Source organism: Bufo bufo, chromosome 1, assembly GCF_905171765.1.
Source record: "Bufo bufo chromosome 1, aBufBuf1.1, whole genome shotgun sequence".
Classification (NCBI taxonomy): domain Eukaryota; kingdom Metazoa; phylum Chordata; class Amphibia; order Anura; family Bufonidae; genus Bufo; species Bufo bufo.
Window position 1 is genome coordinate 475,609,573 of NC_053389.1, and position 17,838 is coordinate 475,627,410.

The following is a 17,838-nucleotide window of genomic DNA, read 5'->3' on the forward strand; positions in this document are numbered from 1 at the left end:
CAGGCTGTCTGCCATCCCTTGGAATGACGGACCCTTCACCAGGATGTCGTCTAAGTAAGGGATCGCCATGATCCCCCTGGCATGGAGCATGACTGCCGCCAGAACAAACGTAAAGACCCTGGGAGCTGTGGCCAGGCCGAACGGGAGGGCCACAAACTGGTAGTGAAATGGACCCACTGCGAACCGGAGAAACCTCTGTTGACTGATGCATATGGGCACGTGAAGATAAGCGTCCTTGATGTCTATCGAGGACAGGTACTCCCCCAGTTCCATGGACGCAATGACCGACCTCAGTGACTCCATCCTGAATCCGCCGACGCAAAGGAAACTGTTGCGCGCCTTGAGGTCCAGAATGGGACAGACTGTCCCCTCTTTTTTGGGAACCACAAAGAGATTGAAGTAAAACCCGTAAAAACGGTCTTGCGCAGGAACCGGAACAAACACACCTTGCGTGTGAATTGCCCGGAAAAAAAAATCTGCAGCTGCGGGAGAAACCGGAGGAGACGACCGAAAAAAAACGGGACGGAGGGGAGGACTTGAAGTCCGCTTGTAGCCCTCTACAATGACCTCCCTCACCCACGCATCTGAGATGTGAGCCAGCCAAACATGCCAGAACACATGAAGCCGGCCGCCCACCTGAACGGAGGGCGCCGGAAGCCGCTCATCATGCAGCGGAGCTCTTGGGGTTAGAGGATTTTGGAGCCCTGTGGCTTAAAGGAAGGCTTGCACTTCTGGCCTGCGGCCGACTTATCAAACGCTCCCTTGGGGCCGGAAAAACTCCGAAAGGGACAAAAAAAAAAAGGCTTCCGCTTTTTTGCCTTATTAGACCGCCCCCTGTTCTGTGGTAAATGGGTGCTCTTACCATCTGTGGCATACGAAATTATCTCATCCAGGCGCTTACCAAAAAGTCTGCTGCCGGTAAAGGAGAGGGCCGTCAGGGTCCGCTTTGAAGCATTATCTGCCGCCCAGCAGGAGAGCCATAGGGTATAGCGAATAGCCACCAACAGGGCTGACGAGCGAGCCATAAACCTGGTTGCGTCTAAAGATGCTTCACAAATATATGCACTGGCATGTGAGAGCTGCAGGACCACATCTGCAATTTCCCCCGAGGGGACTCCCGAGTCGAGACCCTGACGTAAATTACTTGCCCACTCTCCCATAGCCTTGCTCACCCATGTAGAGGCAAACACCAGCTGCAGCGCTGTGCCCACTGCTTCAAAGGCACTATTTTCGCTTCCAGCTTCCAACAGGGTGGAGAGCCTGCTGGAGTAGGCCGCACAGAAGCCGGGGCCTCAATTAATAATGGCCCCGGCTGCCCCAGCAGACGTGCCGTCCAGGAAGTGGCGCTCAGGAGGAAATTCAGCCCCCTCTCCCCCGCGTGTTCAGGAGGACGAGGACGGACCAAGGAAGCGCCGCGCGTGTGGCCACACAGCAGGAGCAGCCCCCTGAGCCCTGCACCAGGTACTATTTAAACATTTACCAGGCTCCCATAGTACAGGGTGACCACATGGGGAGGAGGAGAGGGTACTGGAGGGGGGGGCACTGTGGGCAGTCTCCTACTCACCTGTCCGAAGTCTTCTGCCCCCCTGGCTCCCTCCAGATCACCACCTTCTGTGTGCGGCCTCTTGGTGAGGGACGCTACACCGGAAACAGAGGGGGCTTTCACTGGGGCGGCCGTGGTGATGTGCTTGTTGGCGGGAGACGGAGGTTTTTACATGGACCTCTGGTCCTCCTTTTCTTCTAGAGAGCGGGAATGAGCAGGGGGTTTGGGTGACCCCTTGGTCTCCTGTCTCCTGGGTGGGAGTGCAAGCAGTTTTTACCCGGACTGCCTGAAGCTTCCCGCTAGAAAAAGAGACACAATTAGTAAATCAGCAGACCTGCAACGCAGGAAAGTCTGCCTCCTACAGACACTAAGCTAAAACTGATTAGCTTGGTTCCTGCAGGAAGGGTATAGCTGAAGAGGGAGGAGCTTACACTTTGGTGTCCGCCTCCTAGCGGCAACAGCTATACCCATGGTCAATGCCTGTGTCCCCCAATGAGACGGATGAGACACTAGATATGGAAGATTAGACTATTACGAGCTGAATTGTGGCTCATTTTCTGAAATTTACAAGCTGATCTGATACAGGTTGGCCCATGAAAAAGTAGCCCGCCTCCAGCGATAGTATGACAAGATGAATGAGCAAGTACATTGTGTTTTGTTTTTTATTACCCACAAGTCATAAAAGATGCTGAACATGGTCCCCATTCATGTCTATGCATCGCTGGGCACATCAGATTATGTTGGCTGATACTGCTTGCAGCTCTTCAGCAGTGATGCTGTGGATAGTGTTTGTGATGTTCTCCTTGAGTTCCTCCAGGGTATATGGATTGTTAGCGGACTCTTTCTGGTTTAAATTTCCCCACAGATAAAAATCGCTTGTGGACAAGTCTGGGGAACGTAGTGGCCATAACCCCTTGCTCACAGTTTGCTCCTCCTTAAATAGTTCATGAACCCGTGCCAGTGAGTTCGGTGAGGTGCGGCATGTTGCCCCATCTTGTTGGAAAAAGCAGGACGTTTTTTCTTCTGCAGCATCACTGTTGAAGGGCTGTGTAACGGCTCTCCTGGCACCCCGACCGGGTACCTCTGTTGATAAATGCTCCCAGTGCCTCCCGAGGACTCCACACACTCCGCTCGACACCACCACAGGAACCAGGAACAGCTCTTACAAGAGCTAGGAGTAATAGCCAGGGGAGTATACAGCGTATAGCAATCCCCACACACATGAGACGAGGCTCTATGTTGAAGGTAAAACAGGAACACTTTATTGAGGGCTACCCGCCCGTATTTATGCAGGTCCCCATCTGGTGTACACGCCCCTAGGGGACCAGAAGGAAGACTGTGACACAGGACAGATATGTAGCACTCAGGATACACAGACACAACACATCCCCACAATGCATCATGGTTTCCTCCTCTCTGCCCTGGAGACACCCGAGATGCAATTCAATTATCTCTCAGGACAAAGGGAAATCACCAATACACATGTGGGAACAACAGGACAGGAATCACCACCCAAACACACAATGTCACACCCCCACAGCAAACACAGACATTTAACATATTCCCAGATAGCTCAAGTCTGAGTGCATATCATTAGGTGAATGGCACTCAGAATACACAAATACAATAAAATTAGCTATCTGGGTATCATTTTTGGTCCATATGGATGGGTCTGTCACACGCCTCAAAACCCCACATATCACCATATGGCTTGGATCTGAGCGCTCAGATGCCACAAACAGTCAAATCGCCATGGGGTTTAAGTTTTGCATGGGCTGATGAGAGGGCCCATAATCCTGGGGCAAGAGGCTGGCAACCAGGCCCCTCCAAAACCCAGTGGCGAGGTTATTTTCGCCACAGGCTGCAAGCAGTATCAGCCAACATAATCCGACATGCCCAAAGATGCATAGAGGTGAACGGGGACCACTTTCAGCATCTTTTATGACTTGTGGGTAATAAAAAAAATTATAAATTATCCACATGCTTGTTCATTTTGTCATACTACAGGGAGTGCAGAATTATTTGGCAAGTTGTATTTTTGAGGATTAATTTTATTATTGAACAACAACCATGTTCTCAATGAACCCAAAAAACAGTTTTTAGTTTTAGCTATTTTAGGGGGATATCTGTGTGTGCAGGTGACTATTACTGTGCATAATTATTAGGCAACTTAACAAAAAACAAATATATACCCAGTTCAATTATTTATTTTTACCAGTGAAACCAATATAACATCTCAACATTCACAAATATACATTTCTGACATTCAAAAACAAAACAAAAACAAATCAGTGACCAATATAGCCACCTTTCTTTGCAAGGACACTCAAAAGCCTGCCATCCATAGATTCTGTCAGTGTTTTGATCTGTTCACCATCAACATTGCATGCAGCAGCAACCACAGCCTCCCAGACACTGTTCAGAGAGGTGTACTGTTTTCCCTCCTTGTAAATCTCACATTTGATGATGGACCACAGGTTCTCAATGGGGTTCAGATCAGGTGAACAAGGAGGCCATGTCATTAGATTTTCTTCTTTTATACCCTTTCTTGCCAGCCACGCTGTGGAGTACTTGGACGCGTGTGATGGAGCATTGTCCTGCATGAAAATAATGTTTTTCTTGAAGGATGCAGACTTCTTCCTGTACCACTGCTTGAAGAAGGTGTCTTCCAGAAACTGGCAGTAGGACTGGGAGTTGAGCTTGACTCCATCCTCAACCCGAAAAGGCCCCACAAGCTCATCTTTGATACCAGCCCAAACCAGTACTCCACCTCCACCTTGCTGGCATCTGAGTCGGACTGGAGCTCTCTGCCCTTTACCAATCCAGCTACGGGCCCATCCATCTGGCCCATCAAGACTCACTCTCATTTCATCAGTCCATAAAACCTTAGAAAAATCAGTCTTGAGATATTTCTTGGCCCAGTCTTGATGTTTCAGCTTGTGTGTCTTGTTCAGTGGTGGTCGTCTTTCAGCCTTTCTTACCTTGGCCATGTCTCTGAGTATTGCACACCTTGTGCTTTTGGGCTCTCCAGTGATGTTGCAGCTCTGAAATATGGCCAAACTGGTGGCAAGTGGCATCTTGGCAGCTGCACGCTTGACTTTTCTCAGTTCATGGGCAGTTATTTTGCGCCTTGGTTTTTCCACACGCTTCTTGCGACCCTGTTGACTATTTTGAATGAAACGCTTGATTGTTCGATGATCACGCTTCAGAAGCTTTGCAATTTTAAGAGTGCTGCATCCCTCTGCAAGATATCTCACTATTTTTGACTTTTCTGAGCCTGTCAAGTCCTTCTTTTGACCCATTTTGCCAAAGGAAAGGAAGTTGCCTAATAATTATGCACACTTAATATAGGGTGTTGATGTCATTAGACCACACCCCTTCTCATTACAGAGATGTACATCACCTAATATGCCTAATTGGTAGTAGGCTTTCGAGCCTATACAGCTTGGAGTAAGACAACATGCATAAAGAGCATGATGTGGTCAAAATACTCATTTGCCTAATAATTCTGCACTCCCTGTAGTGCTAGAGGCAGACTACTTTTTCATATAGCTTTGCAAAGTTAAGACTAAAAGTTTTCAGGTGATTCATAATGCTAGTTGAAATCAGGTAATTTTGTCCAAAGTGGCTTATATCATGCATTGCCCCTCTGAGTAAAAGGGGTTATCCGACCCCTGAAATGATCCCCCATGTGCCCGGGCCGCTCACTCACAATGTACTTTCCTCGCTCCCCGGCGCCCGTGATGCTAGGTAGGCTCGTCCCCGTCTGCCATTGGCTAACTAGCCACCCCCCGACTCCGGATGTTTTCACCCGCGCACGGGGAGAAGCAGCGGTGGCCGTGCAGGGACAAAGACCAACACTGGTACTGGGTAGCGAGCTAAGTACATTGTGTGTGAGGGGCCCGGGCATATGGGGGGGGCATTTCAGGGGTCGGATAAGCTATGGATTATACAGTAAAGTAATAGATAATATAAGAAATAAAATTTTTAAATATAGTTGTTGACCCCTATATGATCCACTGTCAAGGTGACATGCTTTATTCCCTAAATGTTCTGTGAGCAGGGGTCATTGTATCTAATATACCATTTATTTCCTGTCTGTGTTGCAGGGCAGTTCTCCCTGCCAATCGATAAAAGGCAACTCTATGAGTTTGACATTAAAGTCCCATTACTTGTTCGGGGACCGGGGGTGAAGCCTAACCAGACAAGCAAGGTAAATTAGGTGGACTAGAATAATAATAGTAATTAAAAGAAAGTGCATTTTGAAAAAAAATAAGCCAAAAGTTCCACAGAAGCATCAAAAACGCTTTGTATGTAGGGCATTTTGCATATTGTACTATAGACATTTGTGAATTTAATGTGCATGTGTACCATACTTAATTGGAGCATGTCTATTTCTCTTTGACTCCCTTCACCCCCGGAGGGTTGTTTTTGCGTTTTCACTTTTCACTCCCTGCCTTTCTGGGGCCATAACTTTCTTTATTTTTCCGTTCAGATAGCCATAAGGTGTGTTTTTTTTTTTTTTTTTTTGTGGGACAAATTGTAATTTCTAATGGGACTATTTAATATTACATACTAAGTAGTGGGAAGCTGGAGTAAAAATTCCAAATGTCGGCAGCGGACCACAATGGCATCCTACACAAGATGGGATAATGTGTGGATGCAAATATAAAAATACATAAATCACTGCGAAAGGTGCACCACAATGATATGCAACTGACAATACTGGCTAATCCCTCAAGCTGATGCTAAAAACTGAGACTTGCTGTCAGGAACACATCGGAGCCCTTTTGCACCACCATCAAGGTATCTGTGTGGCATGGGTACTACCACTAGACTACCTATGGTGTGTGAACATGTCAGCAGTGGACCACATGCACCACAATGGCATCCCACACAAGATGGAGTAGTGTGTGGGTGAAAATATACAAATACATTGTAACTGATTCATTACCTTCATTCTCTAGGTCTGTACGATTACAGAAATACCACATTTGTATAGTTTTCTTGAATTTTAATACTAGTTGAAAAAAAATCACCATATTCTGACCCCTATAAATTTTTTTATAGTTATGGGTACAGAGCTGTGTGAGGGCTCATTTTTTTGCGGGGCGATCTGTACTGTTCATTGATACCATTTTGGGGTGTGTATGACTTTATGACCAGTTACATTTTTGGGGGGAGGTGAAGAGACCCAAAAATGGAAATATATTCCATTATGACTTTTTTCCAGTTTCCCCATTTTGCTGTATGGGATAAATATTTTTCTATTTTAGGCTACTTCCACACCTGCGTTCGGTGCGGTTCCGTCTTGTATCTGCACAGACGGATCCGCACCGATAATGCAAACGCTTGTATCCGTTCACAACGGATCAGTTTGGATTATTCTTTCAAAAAAAGTGTCAAAATGGAGCTGTCCTGACGTACATTGAAAGTCAATGCACCATATTGTGTCAGTGAAAACGGATCCGTCCCCATTGACTTACATTGTAAGTCAGGACGGATCCGTTTGGCTCCACATCGTCAGGCGAACCTGCAAGCAGCGTTTTGGTGTCCGCCTCCAAAGCGGAATGGAGGCGCAACGGAGCCAAACTGATGCATTCTGAACGGATCCTTATCTATTCAGAATGCATCGGGGCTGAACTGATCCGTTTTGGACAGCTTGTGAGAGCCCTGAAACGGATCTCACAAGCGGACCCAGAAACGCCAGTGTGAAAGTAGCCTTAATAGTTGAAGAGTTTTTGGACGCGGTGATGCCCATGATGTTTAGTTTTTTATTGTTTATTTTGATTTTGGAGAACAGATCCCCCCCCCCCCATAACAGTGTCCGTCATCCATAGATCCCCCCCCATAACAGTGTCTGTCATCCACAGATCCCCCCCCATAACAGTGTCTGTCATCCACAGATCCCCCCCCATAACAGTGTCTGTCATCCACAGATCCCCCCCATAACAGTGTCCGTCATCCACAGACCCCCCCCCCATAACAGTGTCTGTCATCCACAGATCCCCCCCCCCATAACAGTGTCTGTCATCCAGATCCCCCCCCATACCAGTGTCCGTCATCCACAGATCCCCCATAACAACAGATTTTTTTCTTTTTTTGTTTATAACATGTCATTTCACTCCAAAAAAAAGTTTATGAAGGTTTTAGGGTCCATTCACACGTCCGTATGTGTTTTGCGGATCCGTAAAACACGGACACTGGCAATGTGCGCTCCATATTTTGCGGACCGCACATTGCCGCCACTCTCATAGAAAATTTAAGGTAAATTTTGTATTTTTTCATAAATAAAGGTGAAATATATATATATATATATTTTTTGTCTTTTAAATCAAGTAATTTTTATTAAAACATTTTTCCCTTTTGTATAGATAAGCGTACATCAAATACACATTGATATAAACAAATGAATGCCCAACTTGGGCACAATAATACACAAAGTATAAACCCTGAAGAGTAAACCCCCCCCCCCCCCCCCCCCTTTAACCTGCAAAAGGTGAAATATATTTACTCAAATTTATGACACTAATGAAGTACAATGTGTCACGAGAAGACAGTCTCAGAATGGCTTGGATAAGTAAAAGCGTTCCAAAGTTATTACCACATAAAGTGACATATGTCAGATTTCCAAAAATCGGCCTGGGATTTAAGGTGAAAAGTGGCTCGGTACTGAAGGGGTAAATGAAGGCCATGCCAAATGATGTTTATGTGCATCTCCTACCTGACTGTAAGCTGCCTGTTATTTCTTCTCTTTTAGGCACTTGTAGCAAACATTGATCTTGGTCCAACTATCTTGGATATTGCCGGATATGACCTCAATAAGACCCAGATGGATGGGATGTCATACCTCCCCATTTTGGCAAGTAGAGGCATTTTCTTGTATTAAGCTAAATCTGGAAAACTGCAACTAATGCTGTAGTAGTGATACAGTGATACTCTTAATAAAGGGGGTAACGTGCTTCAGGAATGCTCAATGCACTTGTAATACTATGGCTCAGATTTACTTTTGTGGCTGTGATGAATTCTGGCATAATGATGCAATTAAGCCAAAAGAATAATCCACTGCACCTCACCCCCAAATGGGCGTGGCTTAAGATGCGCCATTTCACATCAAAATTTTGTTGCCTGGTGTCCTACTGTTCACAGTAAATACTATTGGGGGATTTTATCATTACCTTAACCACTTCCCATGGACTAAAAGGCCGCTATGGAGGTCACTGTTAAGGGAGGAGGAGACTGTGGAGGGCACTAATAAAGGGGTACTGTGAGGTCACTGTTCAGGGAGCGGGGTACAGTGGAGGTCACTGTTAAGGGAGTGGGGTACTGTGGCAGTCACTGTTAAAGGGGCAGTTGCTGTGCAGGTCTCTGTTAAGGGGGCCAGGAATGATGGAGGTTTCTGTTAAGGGGACTGTAACCTATGGTCAGTGTTAGGCCTCATGCACACGACCAGTTTTATTTTTTTTCCGTTTACGGGGCGTTTTTTGTTTGCGTTCTGTATACGGACCGTATACAGAACCATTCATTTCAATGGGTCTACAAAAAAAACGGAATGTACTCTGTATGCGTTCTGTTGAAAGATAGAACATGTCGTATTATTGCCCGCAAATCACGTTCCGTGGCTCCATTCAAGTCAATGGGTCCGCAAAAAAACTAAACGGAACACATATGGAAATGCATCCGTAATGTCTTCCGTATCCGTTCCGTTTTTGCGGAACCATCCATTGAAAATTTTATGCCCAGCCCAATTTTTTCTATGTAATTACTGTATATGCCATACGGAAAAACGGAACAGAAACGGAAACACAACGGAAACAAAAAACAGATCCATGAAAAACAGACCGCAAAACACTGAAAAAGACGATAATAATGTTTTAAACAGTAAGTACATAAAAAAATTGGGCTGGGCATAACATCTTTGATAGATGGTTCCACAAAAACAGAACGGATACGGAAGACATATGGATGCATTCCGTTTTTTTTTGCAGAAACATTGACTTGAATGGAGCCAAGGATTGTTATTTGCGGGCAATAATAGGACATGTTCTATCTTTGAACGGAAATACGGAAATGGAATGCATACGGAGTACCTTCCGTTGGTTTTGAGGACCCATTGAAATGAATCCGCAAAAATGGAATGGAAACGGGGAAAAAAAAAAACGATCGTGTGCAAGAGGCCTTACTGTGTTCACATGGCTGTAGTGGTGACCTAGCCATATACTTCCCGTGAGAGATGCAGTCAATCATTGGTCTACGCATAGTACACAATACTACTAAGGCCAGTGACTTTTGCCCCTTTTTTTTTATATATATTTTTTTATTTATTATAATTCACCCCTTGCTTTGGCTTAAAAAACTGCAGCAAAAGCGCGGCACATATGAAAACCTGCTTATACATGAATACAAATATTTTGAATCTTCAGAAAATCACCCTATTTAAGGCTACTTTCACACTAGCGTTTTTTTGTGGATCCGTCATGGTTACAATAATACAACCGCATGCATCCGTCATGAACGGAGCTGGTTGTATTATGTCTTATATAGCCAAGACGGATCTATCATGAACTCCATTTCTATTGTGTCAGAGAAAACGGATCCGTCCCCATTGACTTACATTGTGTGTCAGGACGGATCCACATCCCAGAAAGGACAGAAAAACACTGCAGGCAGCGTTTTGGTGTCCGTCTCCAAAGCTGAATGGAGACTGAACTGATGCAAACTGAGGCATTCTGAGCGGATCCGCATCCATTCAGAATGCATTAAGGGCAAAACTGATCTCCCAATTGGAAAGCCAAAACGCCAGTGTGAAAGTAGCCTAAAGCGAATCCACAAAGGATATCGCTTCTAGTCATTTCACCTTCATTTTCAAAATGTTTAGGACTGAAAATATTTGCTTTTTATTTTTTCAGAAAAACAGTAATGAAACCTGGAGAACAGATATTTTGGTTGAATATCAAGGTGAAAGTGTTAACCGTACTGATCCAGCATGCCCAGCTCTTGGCCCTGGAGTGTCTGTATGTACTGTAGCGTCTATGATCTTGTAAAAATATTCAGTGGATGATCTCTTGTGTTTCTGTCATGATATGGTGAAAAATTTGAACAAAACAGTTTAGCACATCTTAATCAGAGGTCTGCTCCCACCTCTGCTAAAACTACTCTTGTATAATTAGACTGACCACGGACATGAGATAATGGTATGGCAGAATCATCTTGTGTTAGGGTGTTTGCATGCCGCAACCCCGACTTCAATGGGTCAGCGATCCTCAACATGGGGAGAAGGACGTGTCTTATTTTTTGCCACGCAGCTGAACAGACCTAGAAGCCTACAAAAGCCCTTCCAGGTCGTTGCAGCTGCACCAAAAAAGATGCCCCATTCTTTGCTGCATCTTGCAGATCGTGGACCCATTGAAGTCAAAGGGTCCGCACCAGATCCACGCCCATGTGAATGTACCCTGAACAAATGATGGCAAACAGTCTCTTTAATCAATATCGAATTGTTATTGGCCTGTATTCTTCCATAACTGGATGTTTAGTAGCTGATGGCGTGCGTGTTCACTTAGAGAACCAATTGTTTGTTGTATCTGACAGGTAGCCGAAATCTCATTTCCATTGCCAGCCTAAAACAATAAATCATGTCCATAGATATTAAATTAAAATTTTATTGGATTCCAAAGGACCTCTACTTATCCACATTTTGGAGTTGTATAACAATATGGTGACACACGGAGTCCCTGTGGCTGTGTAGCTACAGGGACTCCACATCCCACCATATGGTGCACTCAGCAATGCTTCTAGGGACAGAACTGCTACTTACTATGGCATACGAGTGAACTTAGCACGATTTTTCATTCTGTATGATTGTTATGGAATCAGACTTGGAAAAATCTAAATTGGTTTAAATAGGGGGAACAGTATTTTCAGATGTTATGAGTTGGCTTAGCGGTCACAAATGTATGTCACTGGTCACTAAGAAATGTATGGAGAAGAATCATGAGCTGAGCCTGCTTCATACACGGCAGGTGCCAACTATGTTACATAACTGGAACCCGCCCATTGGATCACTAGTGACTGTGTCATCTGAGCAGTTACACAGATGGACCATGCCTCCTCTGTCCTCCGTTCAGAATCCCCCAACCCTTGGAACATATTTGGAAGATGCTGGTCAGTTGTTGTGACCACCTGGGGCCTTGTGAGTGTCCCCAGAAGTGGCATATTTGGGTATCTATTAAATCCTGCCTCTGACAGAACTATTGCTTTTTATAGTACAAGCAATCAAATGATCTTGGGTTCAGTTCCCTAAAGGGACTAATAAGAACGGGAAAAATCTGTTGAATAAAGTAAAAAAAAAAAAAATATGTAATACCACCCTTTCCAAATTTCTCATATGTTTTGCTCAAGCTCAGTTCGGGCTGTGGGAAAAGGGCTTAAAGGGGTTATCCATGTAAGAAAATGAAAATCAGTCATCGTATAGCACATCATAATCTCTTTCTAACAAAGCTAGAACCAGCCCTGTACCTCACATGGATCCTGAGATCTCCACATTTATTGCTCTGCTAGATGTATATCAAGCTGACAGCTCAAGGGGAGTGTCTTTTCTGCTGCAGCTCAGGGGGCGTGTCTCAGCTCTGCCTATCACAGCTCAGGAGGCAGGGGAAATAAAAAAACAGGAGGTGGCGCTGTACAGATACATTTTATTGAATAGCTCAGTGGCTATGCAAAATTTTTGATTACATGCAATTACAAGTATTCAGATCCAGGTGCTGGTTTGAAAATGTAGAATATTTTTTGTGGGACAACCCCTTTAACTGTTCTGCCCAAGCTGGACTCGGGCAGAAGTGGAAAGGAGGAGGGGGCTACTTTAGTTGCTGATCTCTCCTGATTGGTAGCAGCTAGAAGCATAGGCCTGGTCTTGTTTGAAAGCTGGCTTTCATACAAGACCTAAATGACAGCATTAGCCCAAGATCAGCAGAAGATATCACTGTTAGAACTCGAGTTAGGAATAATCGTGGTAAAACCTGCTTTTACTTTCGCTTTCAGCTACATTCACTGCATCTCAATTTCTGCATCTCAACATCTAACAATTTCTCATTTCAATTGCTCATGTACTGGACATATTGCTGTAATTCTGGTATTGTTTGAAAGCTTGGAATGTGCTTTTAAACAATACAAAGCCCATATCTCTAGCTGGTACCAAACCAGAGATATGAGCAGCTTAAGCAGCTGCCCCCCCCATCCCTACGCTTCAGTCTGGAGGGGGAGCATTTGCAGTGCTGACAGCCTGCAGGAAGAAAGGAAAAATATAAAAAATATATAGAAATGTAGCATTATCTTCATTGTACTGACCCACATAAAGTTATTTTTACCACACAGTTAACGCCATAAATAAATTCCACAAAATAATGTTAAAATTGCAGTTTTTATTTTAACCCCTAAAAATAAAATAATTATTTACTACACTATGTATACCCCAAAAATGGTTCCTAAAAACCTACAACTAATCCTGCATTATTAAAAAAGTTCAAATTTAAAAGTTATGACTCCTGGAACACAAAGGGAAAAATATTATTGGTCCTTAAGGCTAAAATGAATTGTCACTAAGGGGTTAAAAATGTAATTGTGTCCCCTGAGTTGTGCGCCATCAAGATCTACTGCAGAAACGCATTTAAAATCTACACTAAGGCCTCTTGCACACGACAGTATGGCTTTTTCAGTATTTTGCGGTCCGCAAAAAACACGGATGACGTCCGTGTGCATTCCGTTTTTTACGGAACAGCTGGCCCCTGATAGAACAGTACTATCCTTGTCCGTTATGCGGACAATAATAGGACATGTTCTATCTTTGAACAGAAAAACGGAAACGGAAGGTATACGGAGTACCTTTTTGGTTTTTTTTGCGGATCCATTGAAATGAATGGTTCCGTATACGGAACGCGAAAAACTAAGGATACGTGGAAAAAAAACATTTTTTGTGCAAGAGGCCTAAAAAAGTGACATTTTTGGGAGGGTTTTTCCAATTTTAATGTGACTGTTAAAAGGTTAAGAAAGAAAGATTTAAAACATAATTAATATCACCACATCCACAAATGTCCAAAATATTACATGATCATCAAGTGTTATTCTCCAAAAAACAGAAGGCAGAAGCGGTAATAATCAGGACAGTCCCTGGGAACGAGCATTGGATGAACATTTGTCCCAGTAATTGGCCTGGTCTTCAGCCTGTAAAAAAAGGGCCTAAGGGCGCGTTGCTCTGCACCTCCTATTGATTTCATACTGCTGCATGTAAATTCTCCCTCATCTATCATTTCCAGCAATGTTTCCCAGATTGTGTGTGTGAAGATGCCTATAACAACACGTATGCCTGTGTGAGGACGATTTGTAAAGACCATGACCTGCAATATTGTGAGTTTGATGATGCAGAGGTAAGTCGAAATGAACAACTTATATTAAAAGCTATGCCATGATTAATGTTAATGCCAATTTTTTTTCCAGCAAAGCAAATCCAGCCCTGTACCTTACATGGATCCAGTGATTTTGCCCCCCCCCCCCCCCCCCCCCCATCCCATTCATTGTTCCAATTGCTCTGATAGAATTATTTCAAGCTGGTAGTTCAGTGGGTGTGTCCTTTCTGCTGCAGTTCTTTCCCTGTAACTGTCTCTCCCTGTTAAGTGTCACTGCTTCTAAATACAGCAGGAGGCAGTTGAATGATGGAACTCAGCATGTGTGACCACCTCTATGAGTTTGACAGAGAAATAAGAAAAAGAACAAACAGCAGGTGGCACTATAGAATTTTGTTTTATTAAATGACTCTGTAACTATACAAATTTTTTAATGACATGGTATTGTCTGGTTAGAAAAATGTAGAATATGTTTTGTGGGACAGCTCCATTAAGTAAAATTACCATGAATTATGCAAATGACAGGACTAAGACTTTTGTGCTTATTTCTTAAATATCGTTATATGTTGTTAAATATTGGATTCCAGGTTTTTGTTGAAGTCTATAATTTGACAGCAGATCCAAGTCAGTTGACAAACATTGCTAAGACTATAGACCAAGAGATCCTTGAAAAGATGAACCATCGGCTCATGGTCCTGCAGTCCTGTTCTGGAGTTTCCTGTCGAAGTCCAGGGGTCTTTGATCCCAGGTAATACATCTATATTATATCTAATAGAGAGGGACATTAAAGGGTTTTTCCAGGATTTTAATATTGATGGCCTATATTCAGAATAGGCCATCAATATCTGATCGGTTGGGGTTTGACGACCCTCATCCTCGCCGATCAGCCCCATTGCAGTAGCTCCAGCGCCTGAACTACACACTCTATCCATTGTGCATTGGATAGAGCTGGTAACTACAGTGCTGATGCCATTGAAGTAAAAGGGAGCAGCGCTGTAGTTACAATGGACAGAGCTGTGTAGTTCTGGCACCAACTTCCAGTGCTGGAGCTTCTGCAGCTGATCGGCGGGACTGAGGATTCGTAGATGAGATATTAATGGGATATCCTGAGGATAGGCCATCAATATTAAAATCTTGGAAAACTCTGTTAGGACTAAGCAGGCTTTCACTCTTAAAGTAAAGCTTCTTAGATAAAGTTGTATGAACATAAAATTACATGTATTACTCTTCAGCTGCTGCTTCATTATCTATAGCAATTGGAGAAATACTTTGGTTGGAAACACACATTATGGGGCTTACTTAGAGAACCACAGTTGTAATTTGCTCCTCTAATAAAAAGCAGTCGTTGTAAGCAGTGGAAATATAGACATGGTCTAAATTGTCCATTTTATTGGATCAACTAAATAGTTCCAATTTTTACCCTACAATCTTTTTGCAACATTGCCCCAGAATGTAGATTAACAAATTATAATAGAAATTTACATAGCACTTTTGTCAAGCTCTATTTTACTGATGTGTATTGCAAATATACTAAGTAGACCACACCGAAAGTGACCCAGAAGTACACAGACCAACCTTCCAATGTATTTAAAGCTGCATTTGACTGATGCAATAATGTTTTTACTGCAGGTACCAGTTTGACCCAATGTGGATGTTCAGAAATGGGGACCCAGGCCATTTGTTGAGGAGGAAGTCATTGAAGTGGAGCACCTTACTATAGAGGGTGGGATTTTCACATACACCCCTATGATGAAGTGATTGAGATGGTCTTTTGATTGCCGACCACCAACCTTGCAGACTTCCATGACCTGGCTTATTGCTGTCATATTTTGTGCAGGACCTAATCAAAAGCTGACTACCTTTGTTGAAATCTGTGAATTATGGCAACTCTGCCCATGTTAATATTTTCTTCCCAGATCTATCATGTGTAGACCCCCTTGCGGATGAGATTGGGTAAGGCTTGCCAAGATAAAGGGAACAGAACTAGTCCTACTATTGTCTTCTAGCCAGTCTGATAAGCAGTGAAGCTTTGTTTGATGAACTAAATTGCTTGGCACTAATGTCCTGTAATGAAATTATTTTTGTAACAAGAATATTTTTGTTATATATATGTGCCGAACACATATCAGGCTTTCAAGACATCAGTAGACCTTGCAGCTAGGTTTAATGCTATTTAATCATGTTCTATAGTATAATTGGCTCCTAGGGTCTCATGACACAATTCTGTATCCTACTTTGATCCTGTTCTTTATCATGTGGTCTGTCTACTAGTGCGTGGTCATATGTATCAAGAACATTGGTGGGAGCTAGACCGGTAATAATTCCCTGCCCTGGTGGTATAGGACAAGTCACTAACAGAAGACATATGTGGTAACCTACCATAAATTGGCACATCATTAAAAAAAATATATATTTTTTTCTGTTATTCGGGCCTGTTTTCATCTGATTATCATCTGCTTCAAAGGATGTAGCCATATATCCTAGCTATACTCTTTTATATACTAAAGGGGACATTTATGAAGACTGGTGATTTAGATACCGATATTTGTCTATCCTGTGCTGGCGGTTCATCCGCCTAAGTTATGTAGGCAGACTTTACACTTGTCTAAATCCCTTTTTGCCGTAGATTTAGACCATTTTCTATGCCTAAAACATGGGATGGGCCTGCCAGCCCATCCAGACCTGGCGTGAGGAGAGGAAAAAGTCGCCAAAAAGTGGCTTATATCTGTTCAAAAATGAGCCCCTAAATCTTCATTGAATTGGGACAGAATTCAAATTTGTTGGATCTTAAAGTTTCATGAATTATTTGTATATTGATCAGTTGGTTTCCCATGTTCCTTCAGATGTGGCAAGCCATCACTGCGGTCTGCAGTACAAACTTCTTCATGGGAGATGTCAGTACCACCATCTTTGTTTTGTTTCTTCTTGGCTTATTTATATTGCAATACCACTATAAGGGTCCATTCACACGTCCGTAAGTGTTTTGCGGATCCGCAAAACACTGACACCAGCCATATGCACATGGCCTGCACTATAATAGAAAATGCCTATTCTTGTCCCTTATTGTGCACAAGACTAGGACATGCTCTATATTTTTGCGGGGCCGCGGAACGGAAGTGCGGATGCGGACAGCACACTGTGTGCTGTCCGCATCTTTTCCGGCCCCATTGAAAATGAATGGGTCTGCACCCATTGCGGAACGTATATGGACCCATTCATGCGGACGTGTGAATGGACGCTAAATTTGAGCAAGGCATACAGTGTTGTTTTAAAGGGATGCTCCTAGACACCTAATTTTTAGGTTCAGTTGCATGGCCAAATGTAAGATCCACCTTTTAGAGATAATCGCTAGTATTATTATCATGACAATGATTTTGCGCAAGTTTAATTCTCGAATATCAGCAGGATTGAGAATCATAACCACAGACCTAATAATGGTACTCTGTTGATTCCTTAATACTAAATGGCCTAGAAACACTGCTCTTTGGTTATGGTATCAACCTGATCCATTAATGATTTATGTGTGTTTGTGTGATATAATTGTTATGATCTGTTACACATGCAGGTTGATTATGTTTTTTTTAAGTAAATTATAAAGGATGATGGCTTCCCTTTTAAAATACTGCATCACGTTTTAATCAAAACACAGAAGAATTGAGTTTATATACTGTAGGGTATGCCAAGGTTTATATTTAAAATTCTTTTATGTGAATTTTATACATGGGAAATAATTAGTGTTTCTATCCTTTCTTTTAAAGAGGTTTTCTGGGGCTGAAATATTGATGATCTATCATTAGTATTGATGAGCGAATCTACTTCAGATAAAACATCTGAAGTCGATTCGCATAAAACTTTGTTCTAATACTGTATGGAGCAGGAGCTCCGTACAGTATTATAATG

The 17,838-nt window shown here is 43.1% G+C and overlaps 1 protein-coding gene across 1 annotated transcript in view; it reads left to right on the forward strand.

Annotated features, from left to right (window-relative positions):
* The window catches only part of GNS (glucosamine (N-acetyl)-6-sulfatase), a 53,751-nt gene extending 36,742 nt beyond the window's left edge, over positions 1-17,009 (forward strand). The window contains exons 9-14 of the mRNA XM_040409337.1: positions 5,653-5,756; positions 8,304-8,405; positions 10,453-10,557; positions 13,852-13,962; positions 14,526-14,686; positions 15,568-17,009. Coding sequence (XP_040265271.1) covers positions 5,653-5,756; positions 8,304-8,405; positions 10,453-10,557; positions 13,852-13,962; positions 14,526-14,686; positions 15,568-15,658 — 674 coding nt within the window. The 3' untranslated portion in view covers positions 15,659-17,009. The remainder of the gene's footprint in view (positions 1-5,652; positions 5,757-8,303; positions 8,406-10,452; positions 10,558-13,851; positions 13,963-14,525; positions 14,687-15,567) is intronic.
* The last annotated feature ends 829 nt before the right edge of the window (positions 17,010-17,838 follow it).